Source organism: Hypomesus nipponensis, chromosome 10 (genome assembly GCF_054491055.1).
Source record: "Hypomesus nipponensis isolate SF chromosome 10, ASM5449105v1, whole genome shotgun sequence".
NCBI lineage: Eukaryota > Metazoa > Chordata > Actinopteri > Osmeriformes > Osmeridae > Hypomesus > Hypomesus nipponensis.
The window spans coordinates 14632673-14655258 of NC_140370.1; the positions used below are offsets into that span (position 1 = coordinate 14632673).

Below are 22586 nucleotides of genomic sequence, written 5' to 3' on the forward strand. Positions count from 1 at the left end.
TTATTGCTGCCAATGTTTATGTGTGAAAATAGATTTGGAAAGTACATGCAATAATATACAAGAATACAGATCTCTGTGGGGCTCCTCTTCACAATTGGCATCTTGCTGTGAGGCTCAGCTATGTTTTTAAATTGAAAAGTAATGAAATCTTCAAGGAATACACTTCAAGGTAGAAAGAGAAATGTGGGTTTGAGTTTGGTATTAGGTTTCATAACCTCAGTTGACTGCAGTTTACTGTTGCTCCTCTTAGAAAGCTACGTGTTGTCTTCATACGTGATCTTTCACAGAGCTTCTCCTGGATCTGGAAACAAGTGAAAGGAAACCATTTCAAACACCACATCAAACAAAAACAACTGAACAATCATGCAACCTTAAAAACAAATACATGTAAACTGAATTTTTGTCATCATCATCGTCGTCATCATCATCACTGATTAGTTCACTGATCCCAGGCCCTCTGTCGACCATTCCCACCTTCCTTTCATTCAATCTTGTCATCCAAAACCAGAGATCTTAACAACATCCCAGAACACTTTAACATGTTTTATTTGACATCAACAACAAGCCATTACAACAACATTCAGGTTCTCCACCCCCGAGTCAATCCCCATTTAATTATCCCTACTTTAAAATTCCATCACTGAAATAGTTACAGCAGTGTGTAACCTACAGTGGCAGCACAGCATGCAGTCCCAGACACTATAAAGCCGGGGACCTGTAGACACACCACTCCTGCTCCAGTTTGTAGTGTTTTACTACATGGACACTGAACTGGTGCTGACAAATCAAGCAATAAGTAACACATCAGTGCACTTATATCTCTGCTTTTATTGTCCCTTACCTATCAGAGAGAAAACTCGACACCAATACATAGAAAAGGAAATTAAATTCCATGCCTCATAACGGCAGTTGACTTTATCAGTGCAGTGGAGAGGGATTCTCTGTGGTTCTGTAAATGGGAGGTTAAGACTTCACTGGGCATCTGACAGCCCTCCAAACACACATATCTCTTCCGGCCCACTCCAATTTCAGATTTGTCCAGCTGGAAACCAGCCCAAAGAGTTATTAGTCCATGTCAACTCTCTTGCTCCCATTGGGCCATGTAGCTGCTTATGAAAGCTAGAGTAAAGGCTGAAAATAAATGATGTTCAGATTGCAATCATAATTTAAGGTTACAGTTCTGGTGGTGTACTGAAGAAGTAAAGAGACTATTTGTGCTTCATGAAGAATCAGCAAATTACCATGACATGGGCAGTTTGGATATAGGATACGTGTACAGTAAATCCTTTTATAATTCAACATGGGGGTTTTCAATCCTATTATCATGTAATATTAAAATGGTGTTGAAGGAATTTACAGCAGAGAACCACGTGAATCCCCATGACAGAAGGAGACAGACAAGCATATCCGTAGACTGTCTCATTACATGGAATTATCAGTCAATAATTAACAGTAAATGCCTATCTAGGAATATTCATTTTGATAAATACGTTCCACGCACTGAATTGCTCAAAGTCATTTTATAACATGATAAAATCTGAATCCCAATAAATTCATTCTCAGAGGTGTGAAATTAATTCATAAGATATTCTATTTCCTCTAATTTCTTCAGACAATGATTTGATCTTGAACCTTCAGAGAATAGTTTTTATACAATTCGATAATGAACAACAGCATTCTCTCTTCGTGATCTTTTTACCAAGGGAGTGTAACATTACTCTGCATCTCCCCTGTCCTGTGGCGCTTGACTGATTTCTGCTTAAGAGAACGTAGTGAGTTTCTGATGCCCCCTTGTGGAAGTAGCAGTAAGCCTAACAGTCTCTTCCTTCATTTCTTTATATTTTGAAGGACGCTTCGTAATCCTTGTTTAAATATTGAGCTGTTACAACTAGTCAGTCAGTCTCCCTCCGCTTCTACATGTCTGTTTTTTTAACTACCGAATGCAGCTGAACACGCGAAGAGGAAGGTCCGTTTCAACCCGAGGAAAGGAGAACCCTCCATAAAACCATACGTTTACTAGGAGACACCTGCAATTAGGGAGCATATTTCCCCCGGCTTCCAACGGAGCGTGTTGACGTTCAGGTACTCATTACTGTGTCCCGCTGCGTGCTAGCTGCCTTTAAAACTGTCAGCAGCGGCCGTAGCCCTCAGCTTAGGGTGTAGCACGTTGGTGACAGCTCAACCATAGGGTAGGCCTCGAACCCCTCTGTTTGACACAGATGCTGTTATGCAAATTGATAGCCATGGTAAGCATCCCAACACCAGTCTTATTCAGTCCTTTGTTTGTGCGCAAAATTGATCCAACATCTTGATCAAGATGACACAACTGAACTGAAAGCTGGGTTTGCTGGGTCTTTGTTGTTTATTGGTCTGTCAGTTCTGTAAGGTGCCAAAAAGGTTGGTTCTCTGAGCGTTTCATCTCAGCCTCTCTACTTCTTGAACATGTTAGGAATGTGTGTTGTTAAGAGTACGTGAAGTGGCAATGTAAAAGACAAGACAGCAGTGGATAGAGTTTGTGACTTGCATGTGGGTCTGTGTCTAAGTAAGTACAGTAATACGTACAGTGTATCTTATTGTACAGTTTTAAGATGTGAAGGTAACTTGAAAAAAATCATCTTGTTTTAGTTTCATTGATGTTTCTTTACAATTCGGTTGAATGTGCTTGTGACTTGACTTGTCAGAGCAATAGGTTATCATGTCCTCAAAAGTAAACGACAGCTTAGTTTCAGAACATGTCTTTATTTGGAACTTTAAAAAAACAAAATAGTGGAGTGTGTTTGAGGTCTACAGCTACAGAAAAGCTATGAAAACAACATTAAATACACTTTAGAGAGAATAATGTTCACAAATCAATGTACAACACGGGGAGATGCTTTGCATACACATGAATTATGACTAATCCACCTTCAAGTACAGTACTCTACTCTAGAACACACACCATTTACACAGAGAACTGCTCCTGCAAACATGCAATGTTGTGTTTAATTCACACATTTGACCTAGTTTTCTATGTGACCATAAAACCTATAGAAACGTATAGCCCACTAATATAACTGACTGCAACTGGAACATATCGGGACATTAAAAGTCTCTGTGATCAGAGTTTGGATCCCAGATCTGGGTGTCAGTGTTGATTAGACCCTGTCACCCTGCTAGACTGGGTGTGTGTGAGTGGGAGAGGGTGTGCCAGTGCGACACATAGAATGGCTCGCTATCGTGACCGTGTTACTCGGATGATTCACTTCTTCCTGTACTGGCTCATGTATCCCCTGAGGAAGTCTTCGAACCGTGGGCCGGCGTACTCGGGAGCTGCGTAGCCAGCAAAGGGGTGTGGCGCTGCGGCCTCGTGGCTCGGCTCCTCCTGCTGAGCGGGTTCATCGGCGGCGGCGGGGTCGGCGCGACGCAGGCGGCAGTTGTAGTCGACCTCGGGGTCGCAGTCGGGGTGTGGCTCGATCACACCGTTCCTGGAGGGGCCGGCGACGGGGGCGGGAGCAGCGAACTTGCTGCAGGCCGGGTCAAACGGGTGGCAGGCGGGGGCTGCGGGGGCAGGTGCAGCAGCCTTGGCATCATCGCTGGCCTCCACGACCGCGCAGCCCTCGTCGTAGTGGATGTAGCAGTCGTACCCCTCCTTCGTCTTGCCCTTGACTCCCAGGCGGGAGCGGACTTCGTACTGGGGCAGGAGCTGGGGTGGCTTACGCAGGGCGGCGGCCGCCCTCAGCAGGCAGAAGGGGTCGTAGGCGGGGTCACAGGGCGCCAGGGCGGGGCGGAATGGGGCCGGGGCAAGGGCGGGAGGCGCCGGCTCGTCCTTGGGGGAGAACTCCAGCACGGGCTTGGTGAGGCTGGACAACTTGGTGGCAGTCAGGGGGTTGCAGCCCTCGTCGAAGAGGGGGTTGCAGTGCTGCTCCTTGGGGGCTTCCTCGACCGCAGCAGCCTCGGGAGCGGGCGCTGGCGGGGCTGCCACGTTGGCCACACACAGGGGGTCGATCTCGGGGTTGCAGGTGGGGTACAGGTGGTAGTAGCCGGTGGGGGCCTTTTGCACCAGCAGGGGCTTACAGTAGGGGTCCTTGGTGGGGTCGCAGCCCAGGGCCGAGTAGGACGGTGCGGGGCCGGGGGCGGGGCGGTATCCGTAGGCGGCACGCAGGTGGTACTGGAGACACTCGACGTCGGAGGGGTTGCAGATGCGTAGGAGCTCCGTCTTCTGCTCGGCGCTCAGGAAGGGCTCCAGGACAGGGGCGTAGTAGTAGAAACCTGTGGGGGACTTCATGGGGATGGGCAGCATGGGGGTCAGGATGGGAGCTGGGACTTTGGCCGGGGCTGGGGCCGGGGCAGGCTCTGGGGCTGCGGCCTTGGGCAGCAGAGGGAACAGGCAGTAGGGGTCGTAGTAGGGGTTGCACAGCCTGACGGGGGCTGCCTTGACGGGAGCGGGCATGACCAACTTGGCTTTGGGCTTGCTGGTGGACTCTGCGATGCACTCGGGGTCGTCCGAGTCGGCGCACGACTTGTAGATCTCGCTGAGGTGGGTGAGGTAGTGGTTGAAGGTGGGGCCCTCCTCAGATCTGTGCTTGTTCTGCAGGTAAGCCATGTACATGCGGTCCAGGTCCTCTACCTGGGGAGCACAGAGAGGGAGAGAGGCAGGGAGGGAGAGACATCAACATCAGGAAATAATGCATACAATGGGAATGTATTCCCATGGTTGCTTTCATACAGTGTACATACTAACCCTTTACCCAAGAGTGACTGACTGTCAAACTGTCAAAATGTCAAGTTATTTTGTACCCAGAGAACAAAAAAGTCTAATAATAATCGTTCCCGCTGTCACTCACTCCTTCTTGATTTCCAGTCTCCATGAAATACTTGTACCACCCCCAGAAGTCTGGCAGACGCTTAAACTGGGGCAGGCTTCTCGTGTTGCGAACCAACTTCTTCAGGTTGGCCATGGCATGGCTTTTCACCTCACTAGATACGGCAGTGTCTGATCAAAAATGGAGAATGTCGATAAATCCTATGTAAAGCTGTGTGTGTGTGTGTGTGTTTATGAATGTACCATACAGGAGTTGCATCTCCCATCCTCCATGAGCGATACATCCAGACTCAGCATGTTCCTCTCACTCACCCTCCCCCTGCTCCGGCTGCCCCACAGGCACGGCCCCCAGCAACTCTGTAAAACAGGAACAGGGACATGAGAGGACTGGAACCAGATGTTGTGTTCCCTCCTACAGCAGGGGAAAATGCTGACCCACTAACAAGCCCGAGGAGGAGGGGAGTCGACGGCAGGCGCAGGGCAGCGTTCTGTAGACCCCCACACTGCTGCCTACCTTTGAACACAATCACAAGTATACAGGGTCGCAGCGGGGGGGGGGGGGGGGGCTGTGTGCTCCTGATATTGGGGGGCCCACTGGAAGTCGAGCCATAAAACTACAAAGCAACATGCTCAAAGCAACCCAACACGTACACACACATACACACCCACACACCCCCTCCACTCCAATTATTGAAACATTGTGAAGATGACAAGAGGGGGTGACATGTTCAGCGGGCATCACAGCTCCACACGTATGTACTTAGCGGCAGGGGTTGCCTTTAGAACTTTACGACTTGGAGGAAAAAGCACAGTCAGCTGATTATACATAAGCCCCTAGTCGCTCACCTTCACCAAGGAGAAATAGGGCTGCTCTGAAGTATTAATGACATACTGTCCTGACAGAGTGAAACACACATAAAAGGCTGTAACGAACGATCATCTGAATCCATTACATTTCATCTAACGACCTACGACTATCCATCATCTCTGACATTTAGGCATCTCATAAATCTATTTGTATACTCTTTATCAATGACTTGTTGGTAAAATGTTTGCATAAAGTTTCATGAGACTTTGGCTTTATGGGAGACAGCTGCAGTGTATTGTGGCTAGAGTCATTTACTTTTGTAGTATGTTTGCCTATCAGTTAACGTGTATATGACAGCTTAGACAATGAAACCCTGAAATCTCACCTGGTAATAAGACAACTGCCAGCAGGATTCCAGTGTAGATCAGGGAAAACCGTCTTCCAACAGGCGCCATTTTCTGTCTCCTTTTTCTTCCTAAGGTAGATGGAGGAGATTCTGTCTCAGTGGATCCAGTGGGACAAACAGTTACCTTCGAGTCCAGAGACATGACCTCTGAAATGGGATACTGACAGTCTCCTCTAAGTGCCTTGTTAGGTGATTAACTTTAAGGTAAAGTACTTGATCTCAAATGGAATCTGTGAAATGTCCATTTGTAGTTAGCGACTGTATACAAGTCAAGAAGATCCATTGAAGCAAAAAACACATGTTAAATGTGAAAAGACAGAAAATATGAGAGTTAGTGGAACTCAAAGCTGAACTGGTGTGAACTGAGAAACTGTATTTTTTCACAACACTGTTGGCTGTGACTATAACCGTAACCCCAAAAAGTACATCTCAATTCATTTACAAAAGCACTAAAAAGGCATTATTTCTGTCCACACATTACCCAGTTTTGGTTGAAAAACAAGAATTGCTGGACCCCTACCTGTAAAGGTGTTGAATGTTCAGACCTCCTAGGATCACCTCAAGAGCCGCCGCAGGCTCTCTGGACTGAGTGCTGAGGAGGTGTTAGTCTGAGATGTGTACCCTCTATCTCTCTGCTCCCTGTATGGGAGAGTTGGTCTGGGCAACATTTTTAAGGAGCCTTTTAATCATTAAAAACAAAAAGACATGTCATATGGCTGAAGCACGCTGTTAGGAGCGACAGGATTGGCTCCTGTACCGTTGGGCCAGCCAATGGGAGTCCTGTAATTAGGGCGAGGTGAACAGTAAGACGAGTCTGCTGAAGGACCATCCACAGGGTGTTATTTATGTGTTGGATACAAGTGTCTGCTCTGAGATGGAATTTATGTGCATGATGACATACAGAAGACAGACAGGAGACAGAAAAAGAAGAAGAAAAAAAAAGTGATTTCCACAGACAAACGGCTTGTGAACATTTCTCGCTCAATTACAGTCAGGAGTAACTGTGTTGGGGTAACAGTATAGGAGAGACCGTTACTGTATGTCAATGTATGTGTGTTCTGAAAGAGAAGACTGAATAAAGCAAATAACAGAAATCACCCTAGTTCTTTTAGCCACAAGTCCACCTGGTCTCTGAGAGATGCAAAAACATTGAATGAAGCCAGAGAAAAGCTGTTGCAGGTTTATATCAAGTGATGGTCTCTTATGTAAGAACACGCCATTTCACTCTGAATCCAATGGACGCCCTCTTTGTACCCAGTGAATCTAATACATACGTTTGACCAAGCATGTTGATCATTTGGGACAATCTCTATCTCTCTCAATCTCTCTTGATACTTTTGAAAGACACAGTGAAAATGTTGACTTTTGATTTCTGTTTCAATAAAATGTATGTTCAGATTCTGTATGTTATGTGTGTATACATATGTATACATGCATTGTGCGAATTATACAATGACAATAGGGGGGGTCAACTTCTTCTCCAGGGCTTGTATTGACCCCCCCGACCTGTTGAATTTACCTCTTTTGGGGGGGTCCAAGTCTTACTTGGGGGGGGGGGGGGGGGTTCAGACCCCCCTAAACCCCCCCGTAATTCGCACCCTATGTAAATGTATGTTAAGGTGTGTGGCATTTAGCTAACCTTTTTCTTTGTACTTCTCATGTCATTAAGGGACAGTGTGTGTCCTACTGGAAAAGTATTGAATTTAATGTCACAAATTGTATTTAATGCTATTGCAGCCATAACAACAAAATACAGAAATTCTTTTTTATAAAGATGGGGGGGGGGGGGGAGGTTTGTGTGAAAGGTTAGAAAGCTGTTAAAAACTAAATGTGAAAGGAAAACTCATTAGAAAACCAGACCCTTGTTGTAAAAATAATGACGCCCTGACAACCACTTTCACATAAGCAGTTTTACTATTGTGCTCCTTAACATGTAATAGGCCTGTACGCAACAAGAATTTAATGTTATGAGTTTTTATTATTATTATTATAATATTATAACTTTTTCAATAGTTAATACATTTTAACACAATGTCACAGAATATGCTGTATTTAATATAGAGGCATACTGTACATTTTGTGAGATTGTCATAGAGTGATTTGTGTGAGCATAAATAATTCTTACAATTTTTTCTTTTTTTGCAGACCTCAATTCATCATTTGCCATCTGCAGTAAGTTTAAGGTGACTACATATAGGACTCTGAAATTACATATGTAATTATTTGTAAAACAGGTGTTCTTCAATGCTTAGAAACCTACAATTCAGTCTGGAAGCAGTTTAGAACACGAACATGATAGAAACTCATAATTTTTGCATACCATATATGGAGTAATTTGGGGGATTTGGAGAATTTCACAACATCTGGAGCCAGTGTTGACTTTTTAAGAATTTGGTCAAACCTGGAACTTACATGAATGAAAATGACATGTCATTTACACTTTAAATTGATAGTGTGGCAAGTAAAAAAGGATGAAAATAGAGTTTTGTGCACTTATCTGTTAACATATCAAAACTTTAAAGATGTTGAAACATTTTACAAGATGCCATCATCGTCAAAGAGGTCTTCAAAATCTGTGAAGACGAAGATGAAACATAACAAATGATGTCATGTCGGCCATATTTCAACATCATGCAAGCAAAGCATTTTCCTATGAAGTTTAAAGTGGGAATGTTGGGTCGCAGAGGAGCAAGGGGATAAAAGCAAAGAGCTCTGGGAATGCACTTGTTTCCAGTTCCTTCCTGGGTGTCTGAGTCAAGGTCAAAGGTCAATCTGAGAACTCTGTACAGACACGACCAGGATATCGTCTAATCCTATCTTGTAGAAACACATTATTTTGCCTTAAAACCCACATGTGGGTTATTTAGAAGACTGAACCTTCTAAACTCTAACTGTTCATGTCAGTCTTTGCATCAAAATGACATGAACCATTGAAGGCATGTCACATGTGAGCTCTCATAAGACTGTGGTATGCAGACAGCACTGAGCTGTCTTTGTTCTCAGTCTACGTTCCGTTTTCTGTGCTTAAAAGCTGTCATCTAAAACCGCAGCTACACACAAAAACAACAACACTGACGGAAATTAAAGACTTTACCTATGAAACACACATATATATTACCTGTTCCCCCAGATAAACTAGGCACTTAAATGTTTGTTTTTTCGTCCTATGTCATGTTGGAGATTTTTGTACATGTTATTTACTTTTAAGAGACACATTTGTAGACACAGTGCAAGCCTTCTCAATCTGCTTTTGTGAAATGCATTGGAAGAAACATATCAATTTAAAGAGCCACAACAGTGCTTGGGTGGTGCACATGTCTTTGAATAGATATGTGAATTTAATATTTTCTCCGGTTGATCAACATCTAAACTCCTCATCTAAGCAATTGCTCCTGGATTCAAGATATCAGTTATCTGTCTGGTTTACAAAATAACACTTTTTCCACTTAGGTTTTGGGATGTCTTTCCAACAAGACACTGGATACCTATTTAAAGCAGTAAAGCCGGTCTCTTAAAGTGAGCATGCACACCTAACGAGTCAAAGTGTTCCCACAGTGGAGGTCTGGGATGAATCTGTGTGGCATATGGGAGAAGTCATGCCTGTTTGATGTTGTTAAGCCTCAGGGCAAGGATCACACTCCACGATACAACTCACTTTGTAAAAAGGGAGGGCAGTAAACCTTTTCCTGCTGCCCCAGAGCCAACAGACTTCTGAAGTCTACAAGTGGAAAGCATCTGCTAATAGATTCAATGTGGCCCTTAAAACTCTTCAACTCTAAAACTATTCAAACATTTTTTTTTTTAAGAAAACAGGATAAGGTTCGATGCCAATCTACTTTAATCAGTTGAAAAGATCCACAGAAATCTTGGTGTGAGCGGAGTACAACTGGATTTATGCTATAAGATTTGCATGTGTACCTTTATAGACTACAGCCTTGGCGAGCCGGCGAGCCGTCGAGCCAGAGACCTAGGAGCCGGGGGTTGACACGTTCGATGAATTAAACTGATTTGTTGGAGGTCGTTCGAATAAAAGGCCTCTGCTGTTCTCATCCCAGAAAATGAAACTATGACCTGATAAGTGCCGGTGTGTCAAAGAAAACCTGCTAGTTGTAACAAACAGTGCTTTCCTTTTCAGTAAAAAGCCTAAAAAATATAGCTACACGAAGTAGGCCTATATTGTTTCAAGCGAAGGCTTTTCAATTTCGAGGGACATCAGCAACCATGAGGCTACTACACTGCTGGACCTGGCAACTCAGTCAGCAAATCGCATCAATACCTATTTACGCATGGCCTTCTAGGTTATACAACTGTACTTTACAATAATGCCGCATTCATATTGCCTACACTAATACTGTAGGCCTACCTCACTTAAACTTTAGTTCATATATCGAACTCCCTAAACGTGTCTCAAACCACATGGTGGCAGTAGACGTCCGCCAGTGCTGCATGACCGAGAGAAAGGTCTTGAGTCAATCAAGTAATCATTGAACTTTATTAAATCTAATACGTGACCTCACGTTTTCACTTTATGGCATAAACATGTTAATTAGGTCAGTTAACTTCCTGCGATACGACACAAATGTACTGTATGCCTGAATAAAATACAATTTAAATACAAAAGACAACATATTACTGTACATTACAAGTAGGACTCCGCTCAAGAAACACGTCTGAAAACCCATCAATGAGGCATAGCCTACATTTGTCTTGGTAACATAACTTGGACGTGTGAGTTTATTTAAGTAAATTGATCGAGTAAACAGACTAATAATTCTGCACTGAAAATGTCAACTAAGATCACTCAAAGTGTCTTGTCGCACCCTTGCTGCCTGCTAGCGATCATTCTGCTAACGTCAATGTTGTTGTTGGTAAAAGTTGCCTTGGATTTTTCAATGGTGGCCTCTGGTAGAGTTCTCGTGCGACTGAGGATCCAGGCGAAGTCCACGTGGAACAGTCTCAGGACGTCAGTACATGAGTAGATCAAGGCAAAGTTGTCATAGTCCGTGGACAAAATCCAGTATGGGGAATAAGGCAGGACTGTGGGACACACAGAAACAACGAAAACGTTTATTTCAGTATTTTCAGTGAAGGCTAGATTAAACCAATGCGATCACATTATCCTTCTTATAAGGTCAACGAAAACAGGGGCTAAGCACACACTGACACGCACACACAAACACACATACACACACACACACACACACACTCAAACACACACACACTCACTCACCATAGGAGTAGCTGATCCCAAGCTTGGCAGGATTCTTCAGATCCTCTGTGACTCCTGTCCCCTCAATAGTCCTCACCTCTCCTTTTCTGAGGGTCAAAAGCTCATGTCAGTATCAAAATATGTATCCACTAACTGCACTATATAATAAGGCCTACGTCTTTAATCGAGCTAAAGCTAAAACCGTCCAACTGGTTTGTTATCTTGTATTCAGTAAGTGCTGATACTCACAGTATTTCTGAGCTGACAACTCGAATGGTTTGATCAAGCTTCATGGTAAAGTTGGTTTCAATGCACCTTCCTTTCTCAAACTGGGCTGGCAGCTTAGCGATTTCAAACCATCTTCCCATGAACTAGAATTAGGCAGAAAATAAAACACGCAGCCAAAAAAAATTGAGTGCATGGTTTTAGCCATGTAATTTAGGGTTAAACAACTAGAGAAAGTAATCATCTTTTATGTTTTATGTTTTTTTTTTACATGTACAGTATAGGGGTCAAGATATGTCCTCGTCGGTCAGATAAAATAAGAGGTGGTGTGGTACCTTCTTGATGCTGAAAGAAGCTTGGACTGCTGGTTCTGGGCATGGGCCCCAATGGGGCACTTGGGCACTGACAAGGGGCAGGAGAAGGGGCAGAACTAGGCTAAAAGACAGCCTCATGTTTCCCAGGGTTACTGTCATCTGAGAGGAATCAACAACATTTTTTAAGTTCGTTTTTAGACGCCTGTTTTGTCACTTATCTGTGTGTTCCAGTGTTCCAACCAAACCTACGCCCTTGTCTAAAATTCGATTTGTCTGCATCCAGCAGTTCTTAACCCTTGTGCTGCCTTCGGGTCACATGACCAAAAGGTTCATAATGAACCATCATTGTGTTTTCCCAATTTTACCCAATACAAAAGAAAATGAAAATAATTTTCTTTTAACCTTCACAATGTGGAGGGTCTGAGACAGCCCAACGGTTAAAAGAAAATGCTTCACTTTGTTTTTGTATGCAGTAAAGTTGTTGCAAACGACGGTGGGTCACAATGACTGATGGGTCAGAATGACCCGAAGAGAACACAAGGGTTAAGCTTAAGCATCCCGAGAGCATGCCGGGACATTAAACATTAGATTATAGATATTTATGTTAAATATGAAATTAATCTTAACTCATTTAACAAGGGCTATAGTAAAGCATGTGAGATTGGATGATTTATTTGTAAATGTACAACAACAATGGACACTTCTTCTATCCACTAGTCAAGTCATATGAAAATAAAATGTTTAAAAAATAAAATTACAAAATCCCCCCTCTAAAGATATTACAGCAATAGCCATGCTCCACATATGAATACAGTAAACAGAAAAGTTATCACAATCTTTAAATCTAAACCAAATGTCAATTTACATGACATCTTACATTATCTGTAAATAATAAACATCTTGTCTTACCTCTGTGGGCTCTAGGTCTACAAATCTGGTGCAGCTCTGGACACTGTGTGTTTATAAGCTACGTTGGCTCCCTTAGGTCACGCTGCACTTAGACCCAGACTCCTGAAAGAGTTCCATTGTAGACACCAGGGCTTATTTCTGACATAAAGTAAACAATTATCTAATTAAAGTCATGGGGGACACACCAGGATAAATGTTATAAAACAATCTGGCCGGCTGGCCTCTTCTTTCGGGTGGACAGATCCTTTTCTAGGATGTTTTTGTGAGATTTGTGTGGATTTCCAGGCCTTCTGAGGCCTTTGAGATCAGCTTTTTTTTAAATTCTCCAGTGCCTGTTACGGGTATTTATTTGCAGAGGGAATAATTTATGGTTTTGTTTGGAAGCAACACACAATTTTCACAGCACGTGTGAAAATCTAAATCAAAACAACTTCACACAAAACACATTTTATTATTCAGATATTTAATAAGGGAGGTTCATTGAATCAAAGGACGGTGAAATCATTACAAGTATTCCCACTCCTCTCCCTCAATCAGCGGAGTCTCTGTCACTGAGGCATGCTGCTGCAGTCGCTCTGGTTGCTGACCTGGAGCTTGTCATAGATGCCTTGAGACCTCAGGATGCTGAGCAGCTCCTCCACGGTGTCGGCAGAGAGGGTCCTCTCTCTGCTCATGATCCAGACAAAGACCCTGTGCTGCAGGTCTTCAACGTTGGTACAGGAGTACACAAGGCTGTAGCTGTCGTAGTCGGTGGACAGCACCCAGTAAGGGCCGGGTCTGGAACCTGAAACAGACAACACCATCGAAGCAAAAAGCAAGATGGACTTATTTAGCTTGTTTTGATTATGTTCTGCACATTTTAGGTTACGACTAACTGTGAAAATTCTACCATAGATAAGTGGATCAATCTAATTCTACACAACATGCACTTTCAAGTACAGTTCATGATTTTACTAGAATTAAACTCAGACGGAAGGGTTAGATAGAAACTTTGGGACCAGATGTGTTCAATGTGAAGGACTGAAACTTATCCTCAACATTGTGAAAAAAGTTGGCCCTACCTGTGAAGAAGTTCACTTCCAGCTTGGCAGGGTCAGAGGGGTCTACCACACGGGCGATTCCCTCGGAGGAAGTGACACGCCCATCGGACCTGCAACAGCATCGTCCACATGTGTTCAAACAACCGACACATTCATTTCCATCCCTGCCTTCAAAAATACAATTTTCCTCATACTCACCGATTTCTGTAAATGCTCTCTCACCTGTTAACCCCTCCCCTCAGGATTGTTGTCCTATTCATCCCCATGGTCTGTCTGTATGATCTGTTGCCAATTGTCTAGTTTAGCCCTACTGTTGCACCAATGTTGCCCTGTCTGGTTCTCACCTGCCTGTATCCTCTGTTCATTCCTGCCAATCAGTCTGTCTTGATTGTGGTTGTTGTCTGGTGTAAATAGTCTGTGTCTTGCTTTGTATTCTTGTGCTTTATATTTTTATCCTCTCTGATTCCCTATGTACAAATTCCCTGCTTGTTTTTCTTATGTATGTTGTACTGCTGTAGTTGTGTGGTATTATGCTTTTAACCAGATTTTTATTCCATAGCTCCCTTCCCCTGTCCCTCAAAAAGCTTTTGCTTTTTGCCAGGCCATCTTTAGAAATAAGAATTTGTACTTAAATGATAATGCCTGGTTAAATAAAGGTTAAATAAAAAAATAACAAACAACCCTCGCTATGCTCTGTAAACCCATGGACATTGTGTATACTCACTGCAGGGACTGATTGATGACCTCCACTGTGCCGTCACTCTGAAGGCCATAGGTGGCCTGGCTACATTTTCCCTTCTGGAAGAAGGCAGGCACTTTCTGTATGCCGTGCCACCTTCCCATGTACTGCACACACAACACAAGTCTGCTTTTAAACACTTACTGGGAGACTGAATGTCTTTGAGATTCATAAAAAAAAGCCTCCATTTACGTTAAGTCATTTAGCAGACGCTCTTATCCAGAGAGACTTACAGTTAGTACAGGGACATTCCCCCCGAGGCAAGTAGGGTGAAGTGCCTTGCCCAAGGACACAATGTCATTTGGCACAGCGGGGAATCAATCCGGCAACCTTCTGATTACGAGCCCGACTCCCTTACCCCTCAGCCATCTGACTCCCTGAGAAATTTACCCGAGAGATATCAAAGCCCTGCTGCACTGGGGGCACAGGGCACTTCCCAGGAAGGATCATCTGCCCGTTGGTCGTCCACAGGGACAGGAGAGCGACACCAAGCACCATGAACATCTGCATCTTAAGAGCTGAGACAAAGGTTCAGTCAGTCCAGTGAAGAAGGTTCAGAAAGAGAGAGACATAACATCTACAAACTAAAAGTTGATGAACGTGAGAATGAGTCAGGAGGAGCCAATAATGTCCACGTTGTTCATGTTCACCATGTTGTGGTTTAATACGGTCACAAATCTATTTTAATGCTTGACAAAAATGCAATACCTTAACCCCTTAAAGGTAAAGTAATTGCAGTAGGATTTAATTTCCGTACAATGGATACTGTAGCATTTTCACATGACACCTTGCCATGTAGTGGTGAAATTGGTGCTTACCTGTGCTAGAGACAGTCTGTGTGTCCGATGAACGTGGCTACACATGGTTTCTATACATATACAGTACATAAAGATTGTTTGCATAATGATTATACAAGTGTCGGTGTTGCGAAACAGTTAAACCTTCACATGCCACTGTGAACAGTCCAAATGTTGGAGCATGACACCTGTATACACACTAGGGCTCTAACTTGCAGTCGGACAGACTCTCGCACACACACACTCACACACACACTCACACACACACTCCTGCAACTCTGCCTTCTGTTGATAAACACCTGAGGTTCTTCCTGATATTTGATGTTATCCCTGGATGTTACATAGACACTTTCTTTGATTAGGAGTCACAAAAATGTATTTATGAAATTGTTTTATGAAACGTTTGTTTTTATAAATTCATGTATATCTCTGATCATTTAGATTAGTCAATGATTGACTTAAATTGTCCGGTCCTAATTGACCTCACTGTATCAGTCATGGCTATGTTTATTTTTTTATACAAAAACATATTATGATGGTTATATTTGTTGTATCTAATTCATTGATATTTTTTTATAATTAGCAGTTTAAACATTTCAATACAAGATTATTTGACTAACAGTCATTTATTAAACATTGTAGATGGGTCAGCCAAGGGCATGTTTGCTAGATCAAACAATGTTTACAGGTGTCTCCTTTCTCACCAATCATCCATAATGAGAATAACTGTGATAGCAAATCTATACGCTTGCAAGGGGTTGGGCCAGAATTTTGCACAAGAAATGGGTAGTTTGGTATCTATAAATACACATGAAAATACTTAATTCGAACCACAGAGATCTCCGAGGTGTATTTTCTCTCTCTCTCTTATAGTAAGAAGATGCAGGCTCTACAAGTGCTCTCACTGACTCTGCTGTCCGTCCTGGCAGCCAGCGCTCAGACCTTTGTTTCTGGGAAATGCCCCAACCCTCCCGTCCAGGCCAACTTCGATGTTGCCAGGGTAACTACTTTTAAAAATATCTAATCAAACAGCATCCACCATAGTTTAGTAGATGGCAACAACTAGGTGTAGGGGAAAAAATCGATTCACATTTGAAGGGTTAGGGTTAGGGTTAGGGTCACTAAATCACTAACCGATTTACATCGATTCACAAATGTAAAAAATGTGGGCTTTTTTTTCTCACATTACATTTTGTAATGTACATGTTTTTGTTTATTTTATAATTATATATATATTTTTTTTTTATGGCAAAAAATCGTGAATCGATTTGTGACCCCAAGAATCGAATTGTGAGGTACCAAAAGATTCCCACCCATAGTAACAACATCAGTAGATTTCCGAAAGAGGCTAAATGAAACATTTCAGTCTTGTTGACCTGTAAGTTAGTCATCCACGTTAGTAGCGTGAAAAAGTAACATGGCTAGACATTGTCTTTACCAGTCCACCCAAGTGTCGAAATCGACATGGTTTTTTTAAATTTTATATGATGCTATATTACGTAATGTCTTCTGCAGTACCTGGGCAGGTGGTATGAGATCGAGAAGCTGCCTGCCATCTTCCAGAAGGGGGAGTGCGGCCAGGCCACCTACAGCCTGCAGAGCCCTGGAGTGGTTGCTGTTCTGAACGAGGAGCTGCTGTGAGTAAAACACACTGACCTTTAAAATGTACTTCTGTCAGCCATGCTAGGGATATTTTATTTATATTCTCTCCCTCTTTCTTTCTCTCTCTCTCTCTCTCTCTCTCTCTCTCTCTCTCTCTCTCTCTCTCTCTCTCTCTCTCTCTGTCTCTCTCCCTCTCTCTCTCTCTCTCTCTCTCTCTCTCTCCCTCTCTCTCTCTCTCTCTCTCTCTCTCTCACTTTCTTTCTCTCTCTCTTCCCTCAGTCTATCTTGACTAATCCCGTTGCCTTGCTGTCTCTTCTTCTCCTTCAGGGTTGATGGGAGAGTCAATGCTGTCACTGGCACTGCCAAGGTCAAGGACCCAGCCGAACCCGCCAAGCTGGAGGTCAGCTTCTTCGAGAGTAAGAATCCTTCCTCACACCTCCACAGTTGGAACCACAGAGTACGGCTTAGACGTTGATTTGAAGCAAAAAGAGGCGCTACACTGCAAAAATACACTCTCAAATTGAAGTAAAAAAATATCAGTTATGAGCTTAGTTATGCTTACTGTAAAACTAGTAAATCTGACTGCTAGTAAAGTAAAAAAATTTCACGTGAGAAGTTTTCTTAAAATAATTTGTCTTATCATTTCTTAAATTAAGTCATTAGAAAAGCCATTTATACTAGAAACAAGTCCAACTAGATTACAAATGTTGAAACAAGATTTTTATTACATGTACAGTTTTTGCAGTTCACCTCGTTTTGTCTCCCTCTCTGTGTCATCTAGACCAGCCCCCCGGTCCTTACTGGGTGCTGTCCACCGACTATGATAACTACACCCTGGTCTACGGCTGCACGGATTACTTCAACCTGTACCACGTGGAGTTCGCCTGGATCCTGAGCAGAGAGCGTACCCTCTCCGCCGACACCATGGAAGAGCTACGCAGCATTCTGATGTCTCACAACGTTAGCGTGGACAAGCTCCAGCTCACGGGCCAGAGCGACTGCAGCAGCATGCCCGAGTAACCGGGACTCCCGACCTCAGAGGGGGAAGAGGAGGATGGATGGATGGACTTCCAGACACTGCATGCATATATGATGTGGTTGATGTTCATTGACTGTGTTTGTGCTGTACATGGGATATCTGTGCATCGATGCAATACACCTGCAATTGGAAAAGAGACTGATGTCTTGCTTACTTATTTGAGGTGTTTGATATATATAATACATATCCTTTCCTGAATCTTCAAATTCTTCAAATCTTAGAGATGGCACCTGTGTTCACTAGCGATCGGTTATAAGAACATTTTGGAGTCAGATGATACACTGTCAATTATTATGAGGTTTGAGAAGTGGGCATTTCTCACAGAAATCCACCTAAAGCACATGAAATCAAGACATAATTTCACAAATAAATTTTCAGCAATGCATTTAAAGGGTTCTGTATATAAACAACTGCAGATACATGATGAAAGGATCTAATCAGACCACAACTCCCTCACAATAGCCCTATAAACTCAACTTAATGTCAGTGTTTACTCAATGTCTGATGCACTTGGTATATTTGGATAGTTCCACCATACTTCAAGATACCTGTAATAAATGGACTCTCAAGCCACTGTGGAAAAACTTTCTAAAGGTTTTTCAAATATTTTCACAAAAAGTTTTTAAAGGTTGAAAGACATTTTCAATAAACAGTTTTAAAAGTTCAACGTCTTTGGCGAACTATTTCGCTGGTGATCAACACTACGAATGGTAAGAACAGCCCTCCGCTTCGGGTCGGGGTGCTGTTCGCCCTGTCGGGGCTTATTTTCCCGATAACGACAACGGCGTTCTACACATTATCCCTTACTAAACGTTCTTTTTGGCCAAGCAAACTTTGTAGTTTGTTTTCACATGCCGTTGCAGCAACTCCTGACGTTAGAAAAACTACACACCGGTTCCAGCTAGACCGGAAACAAAACAACAGGCACGCAGCAGTGCACACACTTTGGGCTTGCGAGCCGGCTAAGTTGTAGTAGTAGGCTAGTGTTACATGTTGAGTGGATGGCGAGCGCGAGACGCCGAAATGGATGTCAACACAATTCTGAATGGAACAGTTACTTTAAAAAAGTTGCCAAATGGTTCCATTGACAAGACTATAGTGATTTTTGTGTTTTGTTGTTGTGAACTGAGCTATCATCGCAGCACTTCCAGTCTGAAATACCACTTGATTGCCAAGCACACAGCTGATGCGAATTATCCGCTCCCTCGTCAAAGCCAGGCTATTGCAATGTTGTTTTCAATAAAAATAAAAAAACATTTGCACTAAGCAGTCCGATCCACTTTTCCGTGTAAATAAGAGCATCAAAATGAGAAAAACTAATGGGACAAAAAGAAATCAATGGACATTTAGAATAGATAAAAATGTGTGATGAATTCCGATTAATCGCGAGTTCACTATGACATTAATGTGATTAATCGCGATTAAATATTTTAATTGTTTGACAGCACTAGTTTAAAGACGAGAAGACTTTTTCTAAGTTTTCTCTCACATGCTACTTTACACAACATAGGAACATTTCCTGGAAAAATGTGAAAACCATTGCCAGGTAACCTTGTTTACAAACATGCCAGTCATTAGAAAGGTTAACCAGATGCCTGTTTAGTATATATAACATCTGTTTGAACAGGTGTGCCCTTCTCATGTATTCTCTATCTTGAGTGCACTTCTGAGATAGCCCTACATGTTAAAATTGACCCCCATGATCAGGCTAAAACCACACTAACCTTGTAGTATGGGACCCATACATCTCCGACCAGCTGCCAATCCAGTTGCACATGCTGATTGGACCTATTATACTGCATTTGAAACAAAACAAAATAAGACAAAAGAGAAATACTCAGTGTTGCTGAAGATAAAACAAACACAAGTTTGTGCTGCATTTTTGTATTTTATTACAAACCCTAATTTTGTTAGTAAATAAGCCAAACTCAATATACCCATGCTTTACATCAATGGCCAAATGTGATTTAAACTATTGAAAAATCTTGAAATATGCATTATGCAACATATGTTTTGAAGCAAATGTTTTGACTCCCACTCTCTGCGATAGCCTGATGTAAAGGTGAGGGGGCGGGACTGAGTTGTGCATAATCAAAAACAGGCAGTGTGTTTTTTCTTTAAAACAGCAATGAAATCAGATTGATCTCATTACCTTGAAGTGCAAGTAAGAAGTCTCTCTCTCTGTCTCTCTCTGTCTCTCTCTGTCTTTGTGTCTGTCTTTGTTTCTGTTTTTGTGTCTGTCTTTTTCTCTGTCTTTGTCTCCCTCTCTATCAACCTCTGCTCACATTTTGTGTTTTTGCTCTCCTCCAGGTTAAAGTAAGAAGATGCAAGCTCTACAAGTGCTCTCACTGACTCTGCTGTCCGTCCTGGCAGCCAGCGCTCAGACCTTTGTTTCTGGAAAATGCCCCAACCTTCCCGTCCAGGCCAACTTCGATACAGCCAGGGTGACAACTCAACAATCTAACTAAGCAGTATAAAGTACTATTAGTTTGATGGGATCTGTAGCTATCAATTAACCACTTTTCCTCTCTTTTAATGAAAACAAATCTCCACGTACAAATCAGACATTGTCTTTACCAGTATACCCAGTAACATTGTTATGTTGTCCCTTAACCTCTGCAGTACCTGGGCAGGTGGTATGAGATTCAGAAACTGCCTGCCATCTTCCAGAAGGGGGAGTGCAGCCAGGCCACCTACAGCCTGCAGAGCCCTGGAGTGGTTGCTGTTCTGAACGAGGAGCTGCTGTGAGTAGACTGACCTCAAACGGGACTTCTGTCAGACACGGTTAGGCATTGATGGTGCTTCTATTTTTTCCTGGCTCTGTCTCTCTTTTTCCGTCTCACTCTCTCTCTCTCTCTTTGTGTGTCTCTCTCTCTGTCAATCTCTCTCTCTCTCTCTTTGTCCGTCTGTTTCTTTCTACTCTCTCGCTCTCTCTATTATGTTTCTGTCAGGGATGATGGAACCATCAACGCCATCTCTGGCTCTGCCACGGCCATGGACCCTGCCGAGCCTGCAAAGCTCGGAGTCAGCTTCTTTGAGGGTACGGACATTACAATCAAAATACTTTTTCATTTCAAAATAATCTCAGACGAATTCCATAAAGGTCCAGCGGGCTTTTATTTCTGTATTCTTCTGTTTCTTTTGGAGCCAAAGTAACCCCCCCCCCCCCTTCACGGTTTTTTATTACTCTCCCACTCCATGCAGGCTCTCCTCCTGCTCCTTACTGGGTGCTGTCCACCGACTATGACAGCTACACCCTGGTCTATGGCTGCACTGACTTCCTGGGCCTGCTACACGTGGACTTTGCCTGGATCCTGAGCAGAGAGAGGACCCTCTCCGCCGACACCGTGGAGGAGCTGCGCAGCATCCTGAAGTCTCACGGCATCCCTGGTGACAAGCTCCAGGTCACCGACCAGAGCATCTGTAGCAGCATGCCTCAGTGATAGAGAGACTCATGACTTCCGGGCTAGAGAATGGATGGGTATGACATGTGGTGCATATACAATGTGGCTGATTGGCTTGGTTGTGCTTGTGCTGTTCGTGTGATGTCTGTGTACATCTGTGCAATACAACTGCAACTGGAAAAGAGTGGTGTTCTCCTGTCTTATTTGAGGTGTTTTCTGTTTTCCTGAATCTTCACATTTCACATGGTTCAAATCTTAGAGGATGGCACTTGTGTAAACTGGCATTTTGTCATGAGGAAACGTTGGAGTCACATGATAGGCCCGTAAAACAAAACTTAGAAAGAGAAATGGATGTTGTTGATCTTCTTTGGGTTAGTGTGGGTACTCCTGGTGTCTCGCTACTTAGTTAATAACAAAGTGTATTTGTTTTCAGGCACTTAGTGAACTCTGTATCACAAATACAGCTGCTCTGTTTCTCACAAGGACATGATGACGTACAAGACAACATAAACAATGAAGTGTACTTTACATGGTTTACACACTAGGTGGCGCTATGAGTTTGATTGAGGTTTAGCTGTTCGACTGACCAGCACCGACACACTATACAGCCAACAGTGTGTGAACACCGCATATGGACGCATGCTCTTCAAACCTCTCATTTCAAACTCATGTGCATAAATATGGAGTTGGTTCCTAAGGCTTCTCCCAATGGGGAAACAGATTCTGGATCTGCTTCCATTCAGCCACTAGAGCCTTAGGGAGGTTGGACTATGATGCAAGGTGGTCAGACCTGGCTTGTAGATGGAGCTGGAATTCATCCCAAATGTGTTTAATGGTGTTTTGGTCAGGGATCTGTGCAGGCACTCAATATTTCCACAGCAAACACAAAAAAATATGATTACACGGACCTCGTTTTGTGCTTGGGGCCATCATCAAGCCAAAAGACAAAAAGGCCTTCCCCAAATTGTTGTCACAAAGTTTGATTCACAGACTAGTCTAGACATTCTATGACAGTCTATGGCATTTTGTTTGAGCAAAGGTTAGCTTTAGTATTAACATTTCCACTAGCAGAAATAAGAGATCCAGGCTAAAACCATCCATTTAGTCATTTTTAGCCATCCAGCCCTTTAAAGTTATAAACCTGATGTTACTTCTTTATTACTCTGCAACTCGTTTGAATGCATTTTACAGTAGTATTGTTTAGTACATTTGTGTTGTCCTTCAGTTTCAAATTGAGATTCAGTTAATTAAAAGATACAGTCCAACACCGGTTTATCCAGGGCGTGACGTGCT

The 22586-nt window shown here is 43.0% G+C and overlaps 5 protein-coding genes across 5 annotated transcripts; 2 read left to right on the forward strand and 3 right to left on the reverse strand.

Moving 5' to 3' along the window:
• Window positions 1–2849: 2849 nt before the first annotated feature.
• Window positions 2850–6638, reverse strand: and2 (actinodin2). The gene is made up of 5 exons (XM_084708068.1): window positions 6536–6638; window positions 5995–6084; window positions 5114–5158; window positions 4824–4972; window positions 2850–4606 (listed from the first exon to the last, which is right to left on the reverse strand). Exons 2-5 carry the CDS (start codon window positions 6062–6064, stop codon window positions 3239–3241), a joined length of 1632 nt encoding a protein of 543 aa, XP_084564194.1. The 5' UTR covers window positions 6065–6084; window positions 6536–6638; the 3' UTR covers window positions 2850–3238.
• Window positions 6639–10490: 3852 nt separating this feature from the next.
• Window positions 10491–12738, reverse strand: apoda.1 (apolipoprotein Da, duplicate 1). The gene is made up of 5 exons (XM_084708082.1): window positions 12673–12738; window positions 11785–11922; window positions 11474–11595; window positions 11246–11331; window positions 10491–11052 (listed from the first exon to the last, which is right to left on the reverse strand). Exons 2-5 carry the CDS (start codon window positions 11920–11922, stop codon window positions 10817–10819), a joined length of 582 nt encoding a protein of 193 aa, XP_084564208.1. The 5' UTR covers window positions 12673–12738; the 3' UTR covers window positions 10491–10816.
• A 466-nt stretch (window positions 12739–13204) lies between these two features.
• LOC146271916 (apolipoprotein D-like) lies at window positions 13205–14961 on the reverse strand. The gene is made up of 4 exons (XM_084708089.1): window positions 14842–14961; window positions 14437–14558; window positions 13734–13822; window positions 13205–13456 (listed from the first exon to the last, which is right to left on the reverse strand). The coding sequence occupies exons 1-4, from the start codon at window positions 14959–14961 to the stop codon at window positions 13221–13223; spliced, it is 567 nt and encodes a 188-aa protein (XP_084564215.1). The 3' UTR covers window positions 13205–13220.
• A 949-nt stretch (window positions 14962–15910) lies between these two features.
• On the forward strand, window positions 15911–18023 carry LOC146271917 (apolipoprotein D-like). The gene is made up of 4 exons (XM_084708083.1): window positions 15911–16248; window positions 16764–16885; window positions 17178–17266; window positions 17632–18023. Exons 1-4 carry the CDS (start codon window positions 16129–16131, stop codon window positions 17868–17870), a joined length of 570 nt encoding a protein of 189 aa, XP_084564209.1. The 5' UTR covers window positions 15911–16128; the 3' UTR covers window positions 17871–18023.
• Window positions 18024–20205: 2182 nt separating this feature from the next.
• Window positions 20206–21477, forward strand: LOC146271918 (apolipoprotein D-like). The gene is made up of 4 exons (XM_084708084.1): window positions 20206–20333; window positions 20512–20633; window positions 20841–20929; window positions 21094–21477. Exons 1-4 carry the CDS (start codon window positions 20214–20216, stop codon window positions 21330–21332), a joined length of 570 nt encoding a protein of 189 aa, XP_084564210.1. The 5' UTR covers window positions 20206–20213; the 3' UTR covers window positions 21333–21477.
• The last annotated feature ends 1109 nt before the right edge of the window (window positions 21478–22586 follow it).